We start from the raw sequence: 23,810 nt of genomic DNA on the forward strand, positions 1-23,810 counted from the left end.
AACCTGGCCTTGAAACACCGATCCGGACTTGAAACTCAACTTTGAATCTCTATAGCCCGACCGTTGAGGCATGAAATCACAAATCCAGGCTTTGAAACCTGAACCAGGTTTTCAAAGCCTAATAGAAAAACTTAAGAAGATGGAAATGGGAAAAAAAACGACTGAAAGATGGATGAGAAGGTGGTGGTGGTGGTTTTGGGGTTGATACCTACCGCGCCCTGCTGCTATCTAGCTCCCAGCCTCTGGACTGGTCTGGTCTAGGCTGGGCCCTGTTGGCTCACTAGGGCAGGGTGACCCAGAAGCACAAGCCTGCCAGCGTGTGGCCGAGCGGGAAGAGGAGAAACAGGAGGAAAAGAAAAAAAGAAGGTTGCCAAGAATTAAGGAGGGAAGCAGGCAGAAGGAAACAGCTTGTTAACAAGAAAAGAAATGAAAAGAGCAGCAAGTTAAAAGAGGAAAGAAGACGATGATTGCACTGTGCAACCAAATCCTGCAAAACTCACGACAAAATTGCAGGACATTTGACATGGAAATAAAATAAATAAATAGAAGATATATCAAAATACACATTTAAATACAAATACTACGATCATTATTGAATATTATTTTAAATGAATATTAAACACAATTTTAAATATTAAATATTTAAGAAATACAAACATTACTATTACACGCTTATAAGTATATATACACTATCATCGTCATTATTACTATTAATATCTTAAAATATAGTAATATTTTCATTTCCCAAATTGATAGATGACATGTAATAATCTACAATATTATCTGCATGCATGGCAACATCATTGGGATTCTAGCGAGCGACAAGTTGGTCTTGTTCGGAATTACTGAAAAGTGTCAACGGGAGGTTGCAACGCAGCATGCGGAACATACGCATGGCACGCACACAAACAAAAAAGTGCAGTGCCTTCCCTCCGAGGACCCGCCGCGTTTCACAGCTCACTTCACAAAAAGCACAAGCTGTGTTTTCTTTCCCCCTTCTTCCGCCTTCATTCAATCACGCTTGTCTTTATTTTTGCGACCTTTTCATCACACGCCGCCGCCGTTGTACACTTTTTATTTTGTGAAGCTTCTCTGTGACATTTGCAGCTGAGAGTATAAAAAAAAAAAAACTCTCCCTCTGTGACCCCGCCCTCTCTCTGTCTTTTATTTTTTATTCTCCCCTAAAATGGCTGGATTGGATGCGTTAAAACCAAAATGATTGCTTCACGCCTGGAGTGAGCGGTGGCGAGTGAAGGAGGAAGGACTTGAAAACGAGAGCAGACAAAAGGGTAAGAAAGCACCAGAGAAGGTCAGTGATTCCGCGCCGGAAAGATTAACTTCACGACCGGACATCGAAAGTGACGTTTGCTCGGTATCTGCAGTTTTTATGTTTAAAAAAAAAAAAAGTCGACGGCAATTCCAAACTTACAGCATCTTCCTCGCCGCTGCGGCTCGGGCTGCCCTCCGCCTCCCCAAACGAGTCGTCGGTGGGCGGGTCGGTGGCGTCCGTCGGGGGGTCGCTGACGTGCGAGGCGGACGATTTGGAGGGCGAGCACTGGTGGGGGGCCGGTGTGGGGGCTGCAAAAAAAAAAAAAAAAAGCGAGCTCACGCAAGGAATGCGGCACGTGTCGAGCGTTGATGTCATACGGTGACGACTCACGGGAGTTGGTGGAGGGCGTCGTGGAGGTGACCGGTGTCAGGTTCATTTGGGAGATGTCAAAGTCGTCGCAGTCGTCCGTGTCCTGGGCGGTGCCGACGCGGCTGAAGTAAGTGCTGAATGCCTCTGAGGTGCCCGCTAAGCTATGGTGCTTCTTGGACGGCATCGCCGGCGGCTTTGCCAGCTCAAAGTCCTAACGTAAAACATTCATTTGAATTTGCACCTAAATAAATGACACAACTTCTCGTACCTTGAACATCTCTTTGCTCATCTTCTTCGCCCGCTCCTCACGTTGCGGACTCGACGACGCGGATGGAGCCGCGGCGCCTGCACCTGAATGCGTTTCGCCGCCCGGCGTCACGGCGGGGACGGGGGTGAGCGCCTGGAACACGGCGGCGGCCGGCAGCGCGCCCACGGGCTGCGTAGGGAGGTAGGCTGCGGGGGGGAAGGCTCCGGCCGCCATGGCTGCCCACTGCTGCTGGGTGGCGGGGAAGATATTGGCCTGCCCCCAGATGAGAGGCTGGCCGCCCGGCAGAACTTGCGCCATCGGGCCCAGAGGGGACTGGACCCCGAAGGCCAGCGGCGTCTGGGCGGCGAACGCCTGCTGGGACCAGGCTGCGGAGGGAACCGCTCCCATTGTCACGTAACCTGGAACCAGACGGCGATAAATAACGCTCACAAAGATGCTGCCCATGCAGACGAGGAAGATAAGCGTGCAATTAAAACATCCCCAGCTTTTTCTTGGACACACAAACGCACACGTACGTAGATAATAATCCATGCGGAGAGCGCTGCCCTACTTGCGCCTGAAGCTAATGCAGCATCTCTTCACGGTCACGGTGAACGAGCAGAATTACCTTCGAAACGAGGCGGCGGCGTTTCGGCGAAACACACTCATTAAAATGGCTCAAATTCATCAGCTAAATCTTGAGCAACGATGCATTTGCTCAACGTACAACCTCGTAAGGGGATGTGGAAGGTGGGGGGCGTCGAGAGTCTTTTTCGGCTCACGCCTCATCCGCACACAAGTACCGCGACAAGCGAACCGGGGGGTCGCGGCTATCTTTCTTCTCGGCCGCCTCGGCCCGCAGGTAAATCAACAGCATCTGAGTCAGCCGGCTAATGATGCATTTTATATTCCACTCACAGCCGACGCCACCTCCTCTCCTCATCAACATTTCATTTCTATTCCATCCCTCCCTATTAATCACATCCTGTTCTTTTACTTCCCTTCTCACCTCTGCCAATCGGCTGGCTATCTTTGACAAAAAATGAACTTAGGGATGGACACCGAGTACAGAAGGAATATTCCGCTTCTGTGAATGCTAATGAAATTCCATTTGGTTTTAGGCTAGAGATGCTAATTGTTAGCTTGTATGCATATGGCGTTTGTATGTTAACATTCATGTGATGTCCTGAATCCTTGAAAACGAAAAGGTTCTGCTTATTTCTCCACACCTGAGGGCACAGACGAAGGGTTGAAAGGAGCAAAGAGCTCAGTGGGTGGCTGCAGGCCCAGCGACGGGTCCAGGGAGTTTGCAGGTGAGGCGGGGGTCTGCCGAGGTGACACAAAACAAGGCTTGAAAGAGAATCCAAATCCCAAATTACTCATGCAAGGCGGCGGCGGCTACTCACCGACGGCGAGGTTATGTCAGGGGGTGTGGACATGTCTCCGAAAAGCTCTAATTGGTTGATATTCTGAGAATCACATAAAGGACACACACTGGGAGTCAGGCTAGGACATTTGCTGCGCCACGTCGGCGGCGTCTGGCGTCCTATTGTGCGACATGCACGACTGGCGCCGCATGCAAAACATCAAAAGAGCTGATGCCACTTTACCTCGACGACTGCCGAGGCAACAAAGAGCGAGATGCACAAAGATGGGGAGGGGGGGTGAAATGAAATGATTATGATGACATACCTACCGTGAACATATTTGTCCAACAGCCAGATTGATTGCAAAATTACTCACACTAGTAGAAATTATTGTGGGGGAAAAAAAAAAAAAAAAAGAGTAAAAGTAAAACCAATCTTTTTTTTGCTGTTAATGACCATACTTTAGCACAATGCACACAACACACTGTAGTTAACGTAAATACTAACATATGCTATTGTTAAAGTGCTAACTAGCTAGCGAGCTAACATTGGTCTTTCATGCTATCCAAACATTATGTTCCCATCTCATTGTGAAGTGAAATGTGTACTTTTTGGAACAGTAATCAAATGTACTTTTTTTTTTTTTTTTTACTTTCCACCACTGTGACCAACTAAAACAAAGCCGCAGCACCCGTACGGCCCCGACGTCGCTCTGGGCGCGTCGTTAATGTCCTCCCATTACGGCGGATCAGCGGCGCGCCTCCGAGCGTCTCGCTATCAAAGACGGCAGCCTTTCCATTTAATCAGAATCTATTCTGTATTTCCGCTCTTCTGTAATTTGCCCCTCGTTCCGTGAATTAATAATATCTTAAGGCCAGTGTGAAGCGAAGGGAAACTATTTTTAGTTGCGAAGGAATTTTGGAGCCTTGAATACACGGTCCAAGATTTGCATAAATCATGGACCCGGATCATTTCGGTAGAGATAATGAATGTTCTTAGAATATCTTCCCGCTCGCCACGATCTCGCATAAACCACCAGGCTTTTATATAGAAAAGATGTACATATACACTATGTATTTATTACTTCTATCAGAAAATGGAATCGCTGCACGCGGTGTTTTACATTTATGGGGACTGGGTGGTGATTTAGCGAGAGAAGAGGAAGGCTTTGGAGGCTGAGTTATGGGCTATTTTAAGTGCCGAGGAGATGGAGATCGCTCGGCAAGACAATGGGATGCGGATATTGATGATAGCCGCCTAAACGGCTGTGCGGCGACGTGGGGCCCGCGTGATTGAGCGCGTCAAATAAAGCGTTTCCTTCTACGCCTTCATAACGTCAGACTTGTTACTTAACGTCTTTTAAGGCCCGGACCAAAAAAGTATTGTCTTTTCAAAACACGTCCGTTCTTACTTTTGGTCGCTATGACAACATCAAGGTTAGATGTATTATTCATAAGCAAAAAAGGGGTCAGGAGTCGGGGCAGCGACTCCCGACAGCTAGCGAAAACAAAAGTGCGGTCAAGATGACAGGAGGTCGGCTGACAAAAATTTCAACCGTCCTTACCTGAGAAACCGTCTCCAGGTTTAAGTCTATGAGATCCACCTGCTGATGCTGCTCCTCACTTAGTCCCGCCTGGGGGGGTTGCGAATGATTATGAGGATGGTGATGATGATGGCGGATGCTTTGATGTCCGTTCTGCAATCAACAACCTCGACGTTAGATAGATAGGCTGGTGGGATGAAAATGGCGTGGCACATGCAAACTATACATTAGCAGAGTTTCACACTGAGGCAAAAGAGAGCGATGGGGCTGATTTAGGAGGGAAGGTGTTGCTCTCGTCAAGTGCTACACACACACACCATGCACACACACGCAATGGCGCACAGGAGACTTAAAGAGGTTTAAGGATCATCCCTACCTTACGTCTAAACTACAGCTCTGAGCTGCCTTTGTGTTTCTGTAAATCCTCCTCCAAAGTCTCAATGTTCTGAACTAAGAAAGGCAGATACATCTTCGCCGCCCTCTTTTAAACTAATCGAATTCATAAAAACAATGGATTGTCATTGTTTTGTTACGGCCATAAAACGCCAGCTGTGGTAAACAATGAAGTATCGTGAATCGTCAGACGGCTAATGGTGGTTTGTGTCATTGTTTCACCCAAATGTGCCATTATTTCATCCCGTCACGAGACAGAGCTAAATGCTACGTGGCTAAACAGATACTCACAAAAATCACTTGACATTTGACCGAGTGGCCAGTTAAATGCTTCGCTAATGAGCATTAAATGAAACTGATAAGAAATCAGTCAATAAAGCTCATCCAAGCAGTGTATCACCGCCGCATTTGTCGATACTTTGCTGTTGGCCTCAGTTTGGAAACGTGGACATTGGAAAAGAGAGATGAACCTTCTTGAGTTAGCTTAGCGCTGGCTAGCCGGTATGCCAGAACATTGACGAATCCTGAAGCCCGACGTATGTTACTTCAAAAAAGAAAAATGGCTTTCTTGGCAAAGCACTTTGAACAACTGGACTTGTCACTGTTTGGGGAAAAAGTAGAATTAGAGGGATTCACTGTTTAAATTGTAAAAATAATAGCAAACTGGGATTTTGTGGGCGAGCCAGACCTCTAGCGTAGCCTCTTTCGGCCCGTTCCTTTGTCCTCGTATGTCCTGGCCACTGCTTATCAATTAGCCATCTCCAGCGGGGAAACTGTAATTACCTGTGTACGTGTTCCCTCAAGTAATTAATGCAGCCTCTATAATTAATGCCATCTTGCTGATCCCCTGCAGAGTGACTGATCACAACTGCAAACACACTCGCACACTGGCCGGCGTTAAAGCGCAAACACATTCGGGAGCCCGACGCGAACACGACACAAAGAGATTACGGACATGTTTCTCCCCCCCCCAAAGATAATAATCGGCGGTAAAAGCGACTACTGTGTGCGGACTGGGCGAGGGCGTGTGTTGATTCAACACCAACACTTGGCGCAGGGTCAAGGGCTCAGTAGATTGGAATGGCCTCGCTCGGGTATGTGTTTTATTGATCGCCGGCCGTTTAAGATGGTGACACAGTAAATAACAGAAGCGATTGCTTAGCGCAACGGGGTCACGTTCGGGGAGGGCGTTATCTCGTCCCAAAAGTTGTCGCCTATGCACACGCGCGGGCGGCGCAATGATCTCGCTTTATCTGCTATCGATTGTCGTCCTGACGATAAAATAAAGGCTAAATCCACTCCAAAGAAGCGCAGCAGGTAATCACGTCGCACGAAAAAAAACAAAAACAAAACATCTCACCAGCAGCGAGTGATGAGCCGGAACGCTTCCAATTTCAAAGTGCATCATTTCTACATTGTTAACCGCAGCGGGAGTTCTTTGTTGTTTATTGTGACTTAGTTGCTTAGCTTAGGGAAATGATTCTTAAATTATCAACCCAAACCATACCACCAACCAATCTGTACCGCCTAGAGAAAATGCGCCAATCAAATTCAATAATGAACTCAATACAAAAGTGCTAGAGTATCCCTATTTGTGACAGTTTAACTGGATTAGCGTCTCCGTAACAAGGTGAAATGATTGCAATGGCGTCGACGTGATTTTGATTCCATTTAGTGGAGACTAAAGCAGCGATTCGAGCTCCTCCAGCAATCAAAGTCAAACCTCCTAACCACAATCAGAGCCTTTTTTGACTGTATTTTAAATGCAAACTGATTACCATCAAATCACAACAACATATTTTCATGCCCGTGATACATTTAACTGTGATTACTGCCTTTGACCAATTGGAGGGAGTAAGTATTTAAAAAAAATCCCACCAAGACGGCGCGAACGAGCTCAACGCGAGCGAAAATATCGTATTTGTTAGCTTACAGACACCTGCCAATACGCCAGCCATCCAAATCGCAGCATGTGCCGCAGGACGGGCAAGGCCGAACACACGCGGACGCGGCAACGCACACACAAGTATGCTAGGGTGCCTGTAAGCTTCTTAGCGAAGCTCGCGTTGAGAAGCCCAAAGAAGAAAAAAGTGAGACTAATTCCCAGCCGGCCAAAAATTCACACTGCCTGCGGTGAGGTGGCCCAGCCCGGCTTTAGCTGTTCAAGGAGGACTAAACACAGAAGGAGCGAAAAGTGACTGGACTTTTGAAAACGTTGGCTCCAGGTATCAACAAGAAATGCTTCAGCGCACTCTATGTGCACAGAAATGATTTTTTTTTTTCTTTCCACTTTGGCCCACAAAGCACCACTTCAATATGCTGAAGGTCAACATATGCATCGAAACGTATTCAAAAATAATAATAAAATATCTCAACTTGTGTCCTCCATGAAAAAAAGAAAAAAGATATTGGCTATAGATGGCGCCAAAGTACTACATGAAGCTCCTCAACTCACTTCAACAAAGTTCCTTAACGTTAGTGTCACAGGTTGGCAGCAGGGCTACACAACTCTCCTCAACTCACTTCAACATAGTGCATTGACATCAAGATCCCACAAGGTGGCACTCTAACTTACAATATCAAAAGATGTGAATTTCTCACTGAATCTCATTTCTAACATTTTGATGCAGGCCGAGATATCCATATATAAATTATTCAAATATGCAGTTGTGCAATAAATAACCTGCAGCGAGCCGGACTTTGGACACTCTTGATTTACACATACACACAAACACACACACACATAAACGATGCAATGTAAAGCAACTTGCCAAAACTAACGTGGCAGCACAGAAACACACCCATGCACACACACATTAACACACACATTCACACACAGGGAGAGCGGCCCTCTTATTACGACTCTGGAGATTTTAGCAGATTAAATCCAGCGGCAATATAAGCCGCATCTTTATGGGCAGATAAAGAGCAGTGGAGTTACAGCCCGCCGCTGCCGCCTGACAGTAGCCAAGGTCATCTTTCATTAGAACTGCCGGCAGCGGGAAGCCAATAACTAAAAAGATATACCACGAGCACACATCCATACACTAACTGGGATGTGCGACTGCAGTGTAATGTATGAGCCGGTGGGGAAATTCCAATTTAAAAAAAAAAAAACCTGCCCCGGTGAGATCCCATTAGATTACCATTAGAAGCCGTCATGTGGCTGGTTGGTGTACATGTGTAGATAACAAACCAGAGGAAAGATGATGGTGACACAATGTGTCGCCTATGCAAGGTCATGCGGGTTTGCACTGGATGCATGCTTAATTGAGCACCACAAATACGCACACAATACACATAAGCGGCGCCGCGGTTGACCACGCGGGGGCACGAGGAGGAGGGGGCATCGGACACGCACACTGCACAAAGCACTGGGTCCCAGCAAACCTCTCAGGGGGAACCATAAATGCATTACTGAACGGGGGAGATAGGCTGAGTGATGCTCACAGGGGAGGAACGAGTTGGGTGATTATGGCGGGCCGATCTGAGAGGTTTGACTGAGGGTGTGTGGGGAGGCAGGCACAAACACGGCGTCACTCACTGGGTGTCGCTTTGGGACGTCATAGACCCCTTCCTTCTGCTGGCTGGTGGGAACCTACACAGCCGGACGCAAATCCAGAGCACAGCCAAGAGAGCCCGTTACCTCGTGATCAGATGGAGTGAATAACAGGCCTCTCTGATTGGGCAATATCCATTTTTAAAAAAAAAAAGCGTTGCTGGATAAATAAGTATAAAAATATACCGTGTAGTATTTTTAACTTGTATGAAAAAAATAAATATGACGAGAACACATTGGAATTTTTCCAGAGTCATCAATCAATATTTAGCCAAATGCTCTTTTAGCGCTGGCGCTAATCCGAATTAAAATCTGCACTGAGATCTCACCAGTCGCGTCTCAGCCAATGAGGGAGCAGTTTGGTTGTCAGGTGAACGGGATGGATAAAATGAAGCTTTTCACCCCGTCGACGTTTAATAACTCAGTGTCGCGCACTTAATAATATTCCGTGCCACAAAAACGGAAAGGTCTGACAGCATGTGTGCGACGAGCGGCTACAATAAGCGCTGATGGAAAAGATAGAGATTGTCTAGTTTAGAACAGAAGGGACATTTTAATAAATAGCCAGGCTGAGATTCACAATGACTCACTTTTGCCTCTAGAGGACTGGAGTGGTATTACTTCCTGCGATGAAATCATTGTGAGTGTTTTGATAAACGTTTAAAGCTAATCGATTCCTCACTTCAAATATTTAATGGCACTTTAATTTTGCGTGAATTATTTATATATACATGACAAATTAATAAAATGAGGAAAAAAAGAACAATTAACAAATAAGACTAAATATAATAAAATAAATGTACAATTAAAATGAATGACCCGCAACACTCGTGAGCATCAAGCGGTTCTGGAAATGGATAGATAAAATAAATCTTAAAAAAAAACAACAACTCAGTAACCTTACCAAACAGCTAAAATGATGAGTAGAGCATTTCTTCCCTATACAAAAAGTAACTCAATTTTAGTTTTAAAAAAACACATTTTAAGTGAAGAAAATGAAAAGAGCTTCCACTTGCACAGACTCAAAGTTGTTACGCTGAGCCGAGGGCGGGTTGAGGCCAAGTAATATTTAAAAGTGAGCACGGAAGCGGCTTTAAAAAAATAATTGGAACAAATCCAACGTATCTGGCCGCCGTGAGAGGCCTACTAGAGAAACTCGCCGGATTCATCTGAATCATGCAAGGGCGGATATGTTGGCTAATGAACAGAAATGCACACAAGTTTATATTAGGATTCAATCATGGTGGCGTTCCCTGCGCAGACGCGTGGAGCAAAGGGATGAATGTAGCGCACGTTGTCCCTTGTTTACTCCCTTTGCATGTTTATTTCCAGAAGCGGCCATCTTTATTCATACATCAGCTCCTCTGTGGCTGCGGGCGGCCTCACGTTTGCGTTGTGCGCACGCCAGCGCTCTCACTGGCGCTCGCTCTTATTTTCCAATCCATTTTATTTAAAGATCAAACGAGAGTCTGGTGATTAATCTTTCTTTTCTTTCATCTCGGCGGGAGAAGAGGATGAGGGACCATGTCGGGGTGTTGGATGGGGGGCGGGGTCTTGCCTTCCGCACCGGCCAGGAATAACCTCCGCATCCGCTCCCCGCCCTCCACTTTTTCCCGCCCCTCGGAGGTCTACCCACGCCGCTTGATTGCATGTTTTTTTAACCATGCTCTCTGCCATTCACCTACCATGGCTGGGATATATCAGATTTTTTGTGTGGTCTGTCATGGAAAACGTTTTTACATTAAGTTAAATACTGTAGAATATTAAAAACATGACAGTTAAAGTTTATGAGATGTGACAGCAAAGCCCTACTTTTGTCTAAATGAAATTCCTCATCTCACTTCAACATAGTTCCTCTGCACCAACAAGCCACAAGATGGCGTACGTAATATAATTTTTTATTTATTTTTTTTATTTTGCGAGTATACCTGATAAATGCTCTCGTCTGATTGGTCGCGGATGGGCTCGTGTCCGGCCTCAAACACAATGTACTACAGCGCCGGTAGCACAGGAAAGAGACAGGGAGGGGGGGGGGGGGGGGGGGGGGAAAAGAAAAGAAGAAATGGAAGAAGTCGAGAGAAAAGTCAAACAGCATTTGTTGAAAATCAGCTGATCATGCAATCCCGCAAACATGCACGTTATGTGGATACATTTTGAACCTGGTTCCGTTAGAAGCGAGCAAGGGACTGTCTCCCCAACACAGTGCACAAACACACACACACACACACACACACACACACGGAGAGGGACAAGGTGGTGAAGCGGGGAAGTGAAGCAAGGCTTGCCGAGGTTACCTGATAGACCGGGTCCTCCAGATCTTCCTCCAAAATCGTCTGCGGATGAGCCAAGCCAAAAAGCAAAGCAAAGAGGGCAGAAAGGGTTAAACGCATTATGCGGCCAAGTAGAGAGAGTAGGCGGAAAGCATAGGCCAAAAAATATATATAATTAACAATTAAATAGAAAATGAAAGAAAGAGTCTGGGGCTTCCAATCATTCGGTAATTTGGCAAGCATCAGACAGAGAACGGAAAGCGCAGCGGGCAGACGGCGCCACGGGCGGGACCTTAAATGATCCTTTTTGCTTTCATTGTTGTCTAGAGGCTGGAGTGGCGCATAAACAATGACATTTTTAACATCTCAACCAATGCTTGAAATATAACAGACCTCTCAGTTGATGGTGAAAAGAATTTTGACCTTGGATAGTTTAACAAGGGTGCTCAAATCTTGGGGACTTTGATAGCAAAGGGGAAAAAAAAAAAATGGCCGACAGTCAGTGAACTGGTGTACCTGGTAGACGGCCTGCTCACACTGTTTGTCCTTCTGGGCCTTCTTCTCCATCTCCTCACGCTGCTTGATCTCGTAGATGAGCTGGAACAAGTCTCGCAGGTCCAGGATCACTGGTTCCGCCTTGATTGGGAGAGGGGGGGGCATAAAGTTAATCCGGAACAAACTTGCATGGAGACACACACAAACGGTACATGCACATAGTGTGGCACTTCCCAAAACACACACACACACACACACACACACACACACTTGAGTGCGACGCCACAATACACAAATTGAGCATCTTGTTAGAGGCAACGACTTTTGTTGGTGCGTCTGATTGTGACTCCCCGCCCCCCCGTCAGACAAAGCCGCCGTCTGTCAGAGTGAATTATTCCTACAAAGTGCTCTTGCCAACGAACGGCACACCGGCGAACAAAAACACACTGGCGGCGCCACCGGCTTCCATCTTTCCCGTCCCGCCGCCTCGCTGACGTCGACAGCCAGGCTTCACGTTCCCTTCCACTGTCACCAGAGGTGGCAAAAGTACTCACACCCTGCACAACTATATTAAGGAGCAGAAAAGTCGTGAGAAGCACAAAAATTAAAGTTCCCCAACACTGCTCTGAGTGAGTTTCAACACTTAGGCTAATTCGACCGTCACCGAAACAAGCGGAACAAGCCTTTGAGTACGACAAGAGTTTCAGCCCTAATCAATTTTTGACCTCCAGCATTTTGCGTAGTGCACTCGGAGTTCACAGAGGGAAAAGAAGAAGAAGAAAAAAAAAAAGCGCAGCTCTATTTTAGCGCCGCCATTCCATGAGACAGTTTCTCCGCCTCACGCCGCTCTTGACAGGCCCGGCCCGAGGGGAGTGTGTGAACGTCTGCTCCTGCTGGGTTGCCGACACCAAACATATTGTCACGCTGTCACATTCGCCTCGCCTTTGAAAGTACAGATTCTAAACGTCTCCGCCGGTCTTCGTCTAGCATTCCCACTGACTTTTTTTTAAAAAAAGGGGCTTTAAAGCAGATACCAAGATCTCAAAAAAGGGATAACTAATTAATAGTTTCCTTCGGAGGAATGAACCGCGTTGTTTTGAAGCCTCAACATGGCCCTTGTCTTCTAATTAGTGGAGCCCAGACTTCAAGGAAACAAGGTGAAGCGCCATTTCGCTGTTATGCTGCATAAAGTGGAAGAAGTTGTCACCATTTTATATATTCTTTTAGTCATTCCAAAAAGCAATTTTTTTATTTCTGAAAATTAGCTGTTGTCCAAAAATGTACAGGAAGTAGTTAGCTCCTCGACAAGACTTGAGTGGAGTTCACAATTAAAATAAAACATGCAGCGTTAGCTTGCCGAGGCTAAAATGCTACTTTTAAATAATCAATCAATTGTATTATTTTATAAAAATTCTCAGACTCATTTGATAGGATTGTAATCATACATTTTGTTATGCGGTAGACTCAGATAAGTTCAAGTACTCATTAGCTCCTCTAGAGGACTGAAGTGGAACTCCCGCTTGAAAAAACCAAAAACAGGTAAATGTTTGAATTCCCTTCACAGGTGTCACACTGCAAAATAGTCCTTTTGAAAGCTTTTCAGGTGTAAATTACACATGCAGGTCAAGCGGCGGCTGGCCGCAACAGTCGAATAAAAGTAAGCTTATAATGGCGACGTTTACTCAGGCACACGTCAGGTAAATGCCAGCTAAGGCTGAGCGATGGCGCTCGGACGCGGTCGCCGTTGGTGACAACCAATTTTGTGATCTCTGATCTATGTCGCAATAAGGTGCGCATGTGTGACTGCGCCGTTTGTGTCGCCGTGAGTCAAAGAGCAGCGCCCGGGAGGATGGATGTGCCATTAGAGCCGGTGACACACACTCAAACTCCCATCGACTCAGCATGGCGAATCGATACGGCGTCGGAGAGAGCCGGCTGGATGCAAACAGAGCGCACGGGGGCACAACAAGAGGTCCGGAAAAGGTATCGGTGCGGGATTGAACGCAAAGCTCGGCAGAGTCGACAGCGGCTTGATAAATAAACAGCACGACGGGATACGGGTTGGCCGGCAAAGGTCGTTGTCGAAATGTCAAGAGGTACGCGGCGTCGAGAGCCATGCATTATACATGAACGCGGTTGAACAGCATGAAAATGTCCAAAGACTGACCGACTGAGAGGTCTTGATGGCCACAAAGCGGTGGTTGCCTTCCTTGCCGCAGATGTAGCCGAACGCTCGGTGGTCCGTGATGTCCTTGGCGATGTAGGAGATCTCGTGGACGGCGTGCTGGTGTTGCAGCACCTGAGGCCAAGAACCACACCGACGCTTTCATTAGTCCCACTGAACCATATTGCAGTGCAATGTACCAATAACAAGGGTTGATACCAAAAAAAACATTTAAATAACATAATTTTAATTAATAATAATTTAATGATAATTAAAAAAATAGACTAAAACATTCAAATATTTTTTGTCACGTACAAAAGTAATAATAAAAAAATGTAATACATAAAAACGAATTTCCCGCCAATATATTTCAGTTAAAGTCAGTTATATGCAAATTTTACCTATTCACGGACTGGCCCTAGTCTCAATATAATTATATCAAATATATTGTTAAAATAAAACAAATTATTCGATTCGATATTATTAAACAATTGTAAGAAAAATCTCTAACTTGCTAATCACTAGTCAATGAGTCTGAAAAGGTGCCATGGCAGATGGCAGGGTTATTTTCATTTTTTTTTTTGTGAGGGGGGGATGGCTGTCTCAAGGGAGAATATCAGTGACAATCACGGTTCGGCAAGCTGTCCACTTGATGGTTTCATCTGTGCCCATACAACGAAACCCACCCGTCCGAGGCTAAAATGTGCCAGTTGCATGCTGGGAACACGCAGACACACACACCAGCCACCGAGATGTAATCCTTAATGAGTCATTCATAATTAATAATTAGACTCATAATTATCATTGTTCCCCCCTATTGACCTGAAAATGGCAGCCACAAAACACAAAGTGGTTTTTGAATAATCGCTAGGAACGTGTGTGTGTTTGTGTGTGTGTGTGCGTGGGTGACAAAGTGCACAGAACATTTTGTTTTGTTTTGCAGCCTCTCCAAATTTAAATTGATTTCACGTCCAGAAAGCCAAAATCGCGACAATCACCTCTGGACTGAGATTGATTGATAAATTGCGCAAGTGGCAGCAACCCACATGAAAACTTTTGCGAGGAGTCACACTGAGGGAATGCTAACTTTTGTTTAACATTTTACCAACTGACAGCTAACGGCAAAATAATAACACCCTTAAAATGCCATCACACAAACAAATAAAAAGAACGCATTCATATAATAATTAATCATTCAGACAACCTATCAATGTTAGAGAAAAGTGAAAAAATTCTCGACATTTCAAGTGTTTACTGTAGCAATTTATCATTGAAAAATGCATTTAAAAAATAAAAAAAACACGAAAAACCTTCACAAATATTTTACGCGACTGTTGGGGAAGATCATTACAGCCCAAATGTGACAACAATGACCCTCATATTTTTACAAATAGGAATATTTAGAAGAACGATGACATCAATTTTTCTACGGCCGGGCTTTGAATCCATTCATGATCAATTGATTTCTTGCTTGTCACTCTGCTTGAACAATAACATTATTTATGAGCAATTCCAGTTGTCTGTCAAGCCCCGTGTTTATTTTATTCATGCTTGTATTCTGTTATTAGCTTCTATTGATACAATTTGTTTATTGGGCCATTTTAATTTACTAAGCACATTCGCTGCTGATAGGAAAGACAAACTTCTTTCTCCTGACAGGCTGTCAGTGACAATGAAAAATCTTTGCACAAACACAAAGTCAACAGAGAGCGATGTTTTGTTTTCCCTTCTGGTGAACGCTCTATGTATCCCCCCCCCCCCAAAATGATAACAAAGCCTCGGATGACAAATTAGCGTAGCGTAGGCAACCTTGCCAAAATAAGTTTAAGGAACCAGATTTGTCCACTGCACTGGCAGAGCTAAAGGGGGGGCTGAGGGGGCACTGGTCTCCCTTGAAATATACTTGGGCCTTTTAGGTGCCACGCCAGATCATTTTCAGGGAGTTTTTTTTCAACATTTCCACTCAACCCTCGTCGAGTACATATACTGAATCTTGATCAATGAGTTTTGAAGGATTTTTTAGAATGTGTTAAAATGTTTTATTTTTGTTGTTTTACAGACCTCCGCGGCCCCCCGAAGTTAAACAATCCTAGCTCCGCCAGTGATCCCCTGTACTAAATGTACGAATTGTGTCACAAACCTGTCAGAAAAAGTCGCAGTATACAAATGACCTGGCACAACATTTTGCGGGTACAAACACCTAACAGTAACCTTCTCGCGTACATGTACGTTTCCAATAAACGCGCATGTGTCTGAGAACATGCCCTCTGTTAAGATTAATGTTCTCCTCTCTTCTTTCCCTGCGTCTCAAGCGCCAGCCTCCCTCCCTCCCTCCCTCCCTCCGCTCCGGACGACCTTCCCTCCTTGGGGAGAGAGCGACCATCCATCCTGGCGGCCGAGCCGGCGCATCCATCCGCCCATCCGGCTGAGTGATGCGCGGGCCGGGAATGAGACTGTCAAGAACCCTGAACCTCAGCAGAGTCATTCCGGCTGTCTCTCTCTCTCTCCGGCTATCCATTAGGACTGATAGTGAGGACTGGAGTTAATATTAATGTGTGGCGACAGAGGACAAAGTCTCCCTATGGGGGGCTTTACTTTGACATATGCTTGCCCGTTCCCCACCCGTCCCACCGACTTGGTCCTTCTTCGTGTCTTTATTTCATCGTCCCCGCATCTCTTGGGGCTGAGACAAAGACCGACGACGGACATAAAAAGAGGCATGACGGACGACACTGCCGGCGGGATGAGCTCGGCGGCGTGAAATACGGCTGCCGCGCGGGAGGCCACCGGTGACCGGTGCCGCGCCTCTGAGTTACGTGCCGTCGGGGTGTAAATCTCCAGGATCAGCACCTTGGCTAATGAGGGTGGGTTTGCCGTTTGCCCTCATTCACGGTCATTCGGATGAAATGACATGGACTCGCGTTGCAAATATTTACGAAGCACCGCAACAGCACATGCTAATGCTACGCTAGGTTGCGAACATTATTATTATAGCCACAATGCTAACAATAACATGCTAAGAGGCTACCAATACTGTCATCAGTATCAGGCGGAATCCCCAACTTGTCATTGAGAGGGATCTTGACCGAGTAACGGAAAAAAAAAAAACGCAGAGGGGGAGGATAATTGGCAAACAAAAGTTGCGTGGTATGCAAAGAGGCAAACAATGGGACAGCCATGTTCCCTCATCTACTGTTGGCCTTGTTCGCAAGGTTTCAATTAGGGCTTCCAGATTTCCCCCAGGGCCTCCCCCCCTCGCTAGCCCAGAGATGCCTCATTAACGGCGCAAACACACAACGCTGCGTGTTGGCGTACCCATTAACAAACACACACACACACACACACACAAAGATGGAAGGAGCCGATTGCTTACCCCTGACTTCTCATCAAAGATCTTGATCCCTCCAAAGGAAACTGTGAGGAACACCTTCTGCTTGTGTTCTCCTTTGGAGCGTGCCGCTGCCGCGATACCCTGAGGGCAGAACATTGACAACTCAATGTGTTGAAACAGCGATGCAACATGCTTGACTTGCACCCCGTGTCAATTAAGAGGTGAGTGAGCCTACGGTCTGAATGAATCAAAACAAACCGGAAAGAAACGCGTTTGTCGTTACTTCGTTCAAAAGGACATTTTATTAACTGATGAGACAAAAGTGACCCTTTTTCAAATTCTCCTCCAATCCGTGCCAGCGGTGTTCCCCCAAGTACCATCCCGCTGCCACTAATATTTTCTAAGAATGGGCTATTGAACTCCTTAGCCTATCCAAATCCAATCTTCAACCTATTTGTTGGGTCAAAAAAAAAAAAAAAACCCAATCTGCTAGTGAGTTAGGAGAAGCGGCCATTTCTTTTGCACCATGAAATGTTTGTTCCTCAGTTGTCTTGTGAAGCCCAAAAATGACAAAGTGATCTGTCCAAAGAATCAAAGGAAGCGCAGCAAAATCAATAGCGAGTGACGAAATAAGACAGGACAGGTGCGGGGCCCGGAGTTCATTTGCAACGCTTGGTGCAAACATAACCCGTGGCAATAGCCCAAATTGACACATTGTTGATGAAGGCCCCGACCGCACCTACGAGAGCGAGATGTTCGCTGGAGCTGCGTTTGCGCTTTGTCTTGGAGGAGGGAAAAGCAGCTGGCATGAAAGAGAAGGTGAAAGAGATCAGAGAAAAGCTCTTGATGGATTTGCCGTAGCCCTAAATGAGGAGGAGGAGAGGCGTTTGATCAATGAGCTGTCTCTCCTCGTCTGGAACCTTTTGCCACCTCAAGCTTTTTTCCTCCCAATTCAAATACATCCTGGAGGAGAAATAATGAATCGGGCTCTTCCGACTTCTAGACCAACTCACCGGATCAAGTCCACGGTTATGCATACACTTGAAATGATGAGACAGTCCAAAAAATCTTATGCCCCGCCCCCTGGTTGTCATGGTGACAGAATCTACATCCGTCAATGGCTAGGGGCTATATTTTGGCCAATTGCCAGTATTAAATTGCGAGTTTCCTCATCCATCTTCATCCTCTCATCTTCCTCACTCACCTGTCATCCGAATTATTCTCCGGCGCCGCTTCCCTTTTCTTGCTAACTAGCCCATCTGTCTTCCTCTGCCTGTACTTGTTGCCGTCCTTGCAAATGAGACTTTCACCCCGCGTGGCCTTCGCTCTCTCATAGCTAACCTCGCCTCTTCTTCTGTTCTTCTCTTTGATGGAATTCGTGGAAGAAAAAAAAAAATATCAATGTAAGTATTCTTCTTACCTTGAGCTTCATCATGGAGTCCTGACAGAGTTTGTCCCCGCGAGCCGCTGTGACCTCGTCCAGGCCGATGAGTTTCGCCTTGTAGCGGACGCCGTCGCTCTTAAAGCGCCTGATGAGCGTCGCTTCGCTGCGATCCTGCCCTGCACACACACACGAAAAAAAACCTGCCGTTCAAGGTCTTCCATCATCTTTTACCTTGGGGGTAATTAATCCCGTGCAGCAGAAAAGACCATCCCTGATCTGAGTCGTGTAAAAAAAAAAAGAGAGAAAAAAACAGTAATGTTATGTGCCATTCAATGAATGACACGGATCAATACGCTTCGTGTGGACATTTATTTCTCCTCCGTTCTTATCTCGTCCATTGTGTGAGAATGTCAGCGTTGCGCGAGTGGCGGCCATGACGTCCCCGTGTTGAACCTGCTCGCGTATCTCCTGTGCTGAATACACAAGGACATGAAGAGCAGGAGGAAGTCCTCTGTTATTGTTCCTGCGCAATATATTGTCGAAAATATTGGGTCACTTGGACATGAGTTGGTCCAGTTTTTTTTTAATCGTATGTGTGGAATCAAGTCTGAAATGAATTTTTAAAGCTAATTAATTCCCGTTTGGAATACGGCTGCAACATTAAAAACGTGGAAAAAAAAAAAAAAAACGCTGTGAATACTTTGCGCATGTAGCGTGATGCTTACAAGCTCCGATGTAATAAAGTCGTAACTCTGGGCGTAATGGTTTCTTCCTTGGCCCGAGGCGCTGTTAAGTAATACATTCACGCAGCACTGACAGGAGGGGAAACCCTTTGAATGTTTTTAATCTTCATTCTGGTCCCGTAAAGGCTCTAAATCAGCAGGTAAAGCCGACGAGTGCCCACGCGCCGTCGTTCGCGATAATGCAGGGGGGCTCGGATGAAACATCGACACATTAACGACGTGACCCTTCGAAGGTCGTGCGGTGGTGGAGGCGATGAAGGTGTCTCCCCCCCCCTCCCCTCCCTTTTCTCGGATTGTTGCCAGCGTTGCTTGGCAAAAAATGTGGCGCTTTTCTGGCTACACGTGAAGGCATTTGTTTTTCAATTTTCAGTTCAACATCAAAAACTGTGGCTTCTGTCTCGATTATCTACCACTGGTGCTATTTTTAGTGGTCAAAAAAAGAGGCACGCGTGTGTATGTGTGTGTCAAAAGTGGGGGGAAAAAACAGTCTGGTAATATTAAATGTGTGCGACTGCCGTGACGCCCGCCGAGTGCCAAAGAGAACTAATGAAAGAATCTTTGGTTTCATCCTCCTCCTCCTCCCCACACATGCGCAAACAGATCACGTCTCACAGAAACACACCGTTGCACAAAGCGAACACTGCCAACGTGCCACTCGCGGCTGCTGCTCGACAGGTCAGCACTCGTGCGTGCGCACACACACCGACGGGTGATGTCTTTACCTTCAAAGTAACACAAAAGTGAACACTGAGGGAATCTGCCAATGTGCCAGTTATGGCTGATGCTCAACGGGGGGGGGCGCATACACACATATACACACACACACACACACGCAAGGGCACCGACGGGAGTGGGGAGATGAAGAAGAGGATGGATGGTGATGAATGGTTGAATGAGCAAGGCCTCCCTGGATAGATGTCACTCAGGATTAGAGCGTTATGACAGGCAGAAGCCCCTTTGACACACACATACACACATACAAACGCACACACACTCGTGATCGATGGGAGGTAGAGTACAGTCGGGCCCTTCAGGAAAGCCCCAGGCGTCGCCCCCAGCAACTGTAACCTCCTGTTCGCTCAATGCATCACTCTCATCCAGCAGGCTTCTCCATCAACGTTATCACACACACACACACACATGGAATTGGATTTTCCCCATCATGCATTGCGATCGCACCTTGCCCTCCATGATAGCTCACCTTTGGCCTTGCCCTCAAGGTTCGGCCATTAATTCTTTGCTTAAAGAGCCCTGGGGTGCACTTGTCAGAAGCCCATATAATGTTTATATCATTCTTGTACAGGGAGACCTTAAAATAATTTATTCTTATATTCTTTATCCCCTGCTAGGAACCACTAATACTAGTGCCGCACTGAGAAGCCAAGAGAGGAGCTGAGTCGCCACTACATTTTGTAAATCTTACACTGCCCCCGGTGGCCAAGGAGTCCACATCAGAATGAGTGTAGCAAATTATTTTTAATTCGATATAATTTCTGTGGTTGGTTCCTCAGTCAATTACATGACCGGTGTTAATTACATGTCTTGCTAACTTCAGCAAAATTACCCAGCTCATAAACGGAAGCAAAAGGTAAGCTCAATGATCTCGCTCATTATATTTATTAGATATTCGAGACCAAGGGCCGAGTCGTCCGCAGCTACAAGCTAACAATCGCCACTGAGCTTTCTTCGCAAATCTGGGATTAGCCATGATCCGGCCTCTGGAAATGTGCGCACTTGTCGTTTTTTCTTTGTTTTTTTTCAGCAGTTGCGTGTTTTTTCTGGCAGGTGGTGTTTTGTACCCAGGAGCTCCAGATGCAACCGCAGCTGGGACGCTTCCCGAGCAACACTCGACGGCCTTGCAATTAATCCCGCTCCGATGCCCAACGTTTGCACGTCTGTGCGTGATTTCACCTCGCCGGAGACAAAGCGCCACGTTCCAAGGAAAATCCGGTTCCAGGCCAGCAAGATTGATTTAGCGCATAAAAGCTGGCACTTGACTGACGAGACGCGTATGCGAATGAGCGACGGCGAGTGTAAAATTCGATGATAAAGTGCGACTCATCGAGGAAACAAATTGCCTCGCGCGTTTGCTGATGCCGGCGCTTTTTTGTTTATGGCGCCGCCGCGTGATGGCTGTTGTGTTCATGAAAACGGTTTCACATTTCACTGCTGTTTTTTTATTAACAAAGACAGATAGCATTGATGTCGATTGTCAACTCAGCTTGTTCTTAAATTTCCTTCAGCCACTTTTGTATTTGATATCATTTTGTTTTCCAAACTTTGCCACCTGCCGCACTGACCCGGACCACACGAGTTCAAACGCGAGTCAGTCACAAAGGCGCCCCCGAGGCGACGGCTCCCTGCTTTGTGGCCCTGGATCAGACGCACCCTGATGTCAAGGTCGTTTTAGAAGGAGCCGATAGACGGAACTTTTAAATTGTGGCGACAGTTGCCTCCCGAGAGGCATTTCTTGTTGCGTGCGGCAGAGCCATGGCGTTTTCCTGAGTTTGACTCTCCTGTGTCCATTTGTGAAATGGAGCAACAGCTACGTTCCCAGTTCAGGAGCCACAGCCATTGGCGGTTTCATTTGAAGGTGTTTGATGATGTCAAAAAACACAACTCAAAGGTTCCTTCAAATATGGCATTGCGACTTTCCTTCGTGGCCTGTCCTGAATAAAAAATTCAGTACAAGCGTTCCCATATTTTATCACGGTTCATCATTCATGTGTGTGCTTTTTTTTTTTTTTTAGGTGGTACTTTGGCTGTGACACACAGAAACCAAATTCCCAATTATTTTCCAGAAATGACCCAACACTTCTTTATTTTTACTTCCAATTGAAGTTTATTTTCGAACTAAACATAAAACTAAGAAAACGTATTCATTGTCTTACAAAAGTCTGCTAGCTTAATGCTAACACGTAAAGCAAAATATATGTTAATGACGCCATTTTGTTTTTTAATTTATGTCGAATTTGTTTAATGGCTCTCAACGGAGCTGTAAGCACATTTTTGCAACAGTTCTCTTTTCACATGTTGATTAAAGATACTTTGATGTTATTTAGTCACCGTTTGTCACCGGCACAAACTTGAAGAGACTCTCTGCCTTAGATCGGCTTGCCGCAGATGTTTTTTTCCCGCCGCCGCCGCTCGTTGTTATGTAGCCACAAAGCGGTACGTGGCTTATTTTTAGAAGGTGCTAATTGTTGTTTCTTAACATCGAATTTGAGGAAACACCTCGAGCATCTCGCCGAGTCAAAGAATCAAACGGCTCATCTCGCTGCCGCTTTGAGCTTATTTCAGTGTTCAAACTGCAAAGGGACGCGCCGAGTAGTCCGTGTTTTGCGTCTTTAAAAAAAAAAGCTGTTGTTTTTTTTAAAAAGTCCAAACCGAAAGTAACGCAACATTTGGAATGGTTGTCGCTAAATTTAATACGCTGAATATAAAATATCATCGAGGGCAAAATGCCGGCAATGCGTATTTATGACTGTTTGTGATGTCTGTGTGCACACCTGTGTGCCGTCCGCCTTCTGACAAGCTGTCACAGTGGGATTCGGGAGAGGAAAAAAAAAAAAAACACACGACATCCTCATCCTGTCATGCAACACTGAATCCGCTCCCCCTATGGGCCTGCACCGCGGGCCACTCGTGCACCGTGACAATCATTACAAGAGGCATGCAAAGTGTGTGTGTGCGTGTGTGTCACGAGAAGCACTTTCTCTAAGCGCATCAGGTATCTCCTCAGAATCCAGCAGTTGTCTTTTCATGCCAAGAGCAAAGTGCTTCCTTCATGAGGGTCACAAATGAATTGGACCAGAATTACCATAGTCAAGAAATGACCCTGCGTGGATTACGAAACCCTGCAAAAGACTTGTTGCTACTTTTTCAGTTCAAAACATTTCCACCGAGGACACAACTTAAGAGTCTTGTGGGCCTGCTCTGTTGTCAAGCTTGTCAATATCACACAAAGAAATGTCCTTTCAGAACCCATTTGTGTGTTGTCCTCCATTGAGTGTGTGTTCATGTGTGTGTGTGAGAGACTCGGATGTTTTCTCCTTTTTGTGCAAATGATGTGCGGGGAGCCAACTGTTGCTATGGTGACCGTAGTTAGTAATGCGGCGGAGGAAGCGAACACACGGACGATTGTGACGTGCGCAAACTATCATCCACACTCCATTAAGACACACACACACATTGTCCAATGGTCAAATAAGATTTTTAGTTCCATATATTTGTGTGTGATGGGTGGAATGTTTTTGAAAGTGTGGGCGAGTGAGGCCAAAGTTGCCTTACAGGACTCACTCAAACTGCAGCCGTCATACAAATTTTTCGATTTTTAATCTGGATATACATTTCTTTACATTTTTACATGATTTATTCCTACAATTCCCTCGAGTTTTAAGAACTCTAGGAGCACTTTAATTTCCCTGATGTATGCCGATTTTTTTTTTTTTCATTAGCAGCAGTAAGAAATGACATCCTTCATTTTACGCAAATCAGCAGATGGAGGAGACGGAAGCCAAAAGGACAAAGACGTCAATAAAAGAAGACGTCACACAATGTGCCTTTACTAGATTTTTTTTTTTTTTGGGTCGGCCCGTATCCATTTCTGGCCAACAATGACAACCGCAGCAGCACTGAGCCAATTCAATTCCATCTAGAGTTTGATTGGCGGGAA

General features: G+C 45.9%; 1 protein-coding gene across 9 annotated transcripts in view; it reads right to left on the reverse strand.

Annotated features, from left to right (window-relative positions):
* Positions 1-23,810, reverse strand: part of dab1a (DAB adaptor protein 1a) — an 89,271-nt gene that overhangs the window by 3,692 nt on the left and 61,769 nt on the right. For 3 of the 9 annotated variants that reach the window (XM_037249923.1, XM_037249920.1, XM_037249921.1), the window contains 14 exons: positions 18,429-18,568; positions 17,051-17,149; positions 13,681-13,812; positions 11,535-11,654; positions 11,043-11,081; positions 10,677-10,739; positions 8,734-8,787; positions 4,818-4,949; positions 3,293-3,355; positions 3,116-3,212; positions 1,908-2,305; positions 1,661-1,850; positions 1,430-1,578; positions 213-309 (listed from right to left, as the gene is read on the reverse strand). In XM_037249923.1, the coding sequence (XP_037105818.1) occupies positions 229-309; positions 1,430-1,578; positions 1,661-1,850; positions 1,908-2,305; positions 3,116-3,212; positions 3,293-3,355; positions 4,818-4,949; positions 8,734-8,787; positions 10,677-10,739; positions 11,043-11,081; positions 11,535-11,654; positions 13,681-13,812; positions 17,051-17,149; positions 18,429-18,568 (1,757 nt within the window). In that variant the 3' untranslated portion in view covers positions 213-228. The remainder of the gene's footprint in view (positions 1-212; positions 310-1,429; positions 1,579-1,660; positions 1,851-1,907; positions 2,306-3,115; positions 3,213-3,292; positions 3,356-4,817; positions 4,950-8,733; positions 8,788-10,676; positions 10,740-11,042; positions 11,082-11,534; positions 11,655-13,680; positions 13,813-17,050; positions 17,150-18,428; positions 18,569-23,810) is intronic. The other 6 variants (XM_037249925.1, XM_037249924.1, XM_037249927.1 and 3 more) reach the window with 5 other exon arrangements.

This window comes from Syngnathus acus, chromosome 4 (assembly GCF_901709675.1).
Source record: "Syngnathus acus chromosome 4, fSynAcu1.2, whole genome shotgun sequence".
NCBI classification, from domain to species: Eukaryota; Metazoa; Chordata; class Actinopteri; order Syngnathiformes; family Syngnathidae; genus Syngnathus; species Syngnathus acus.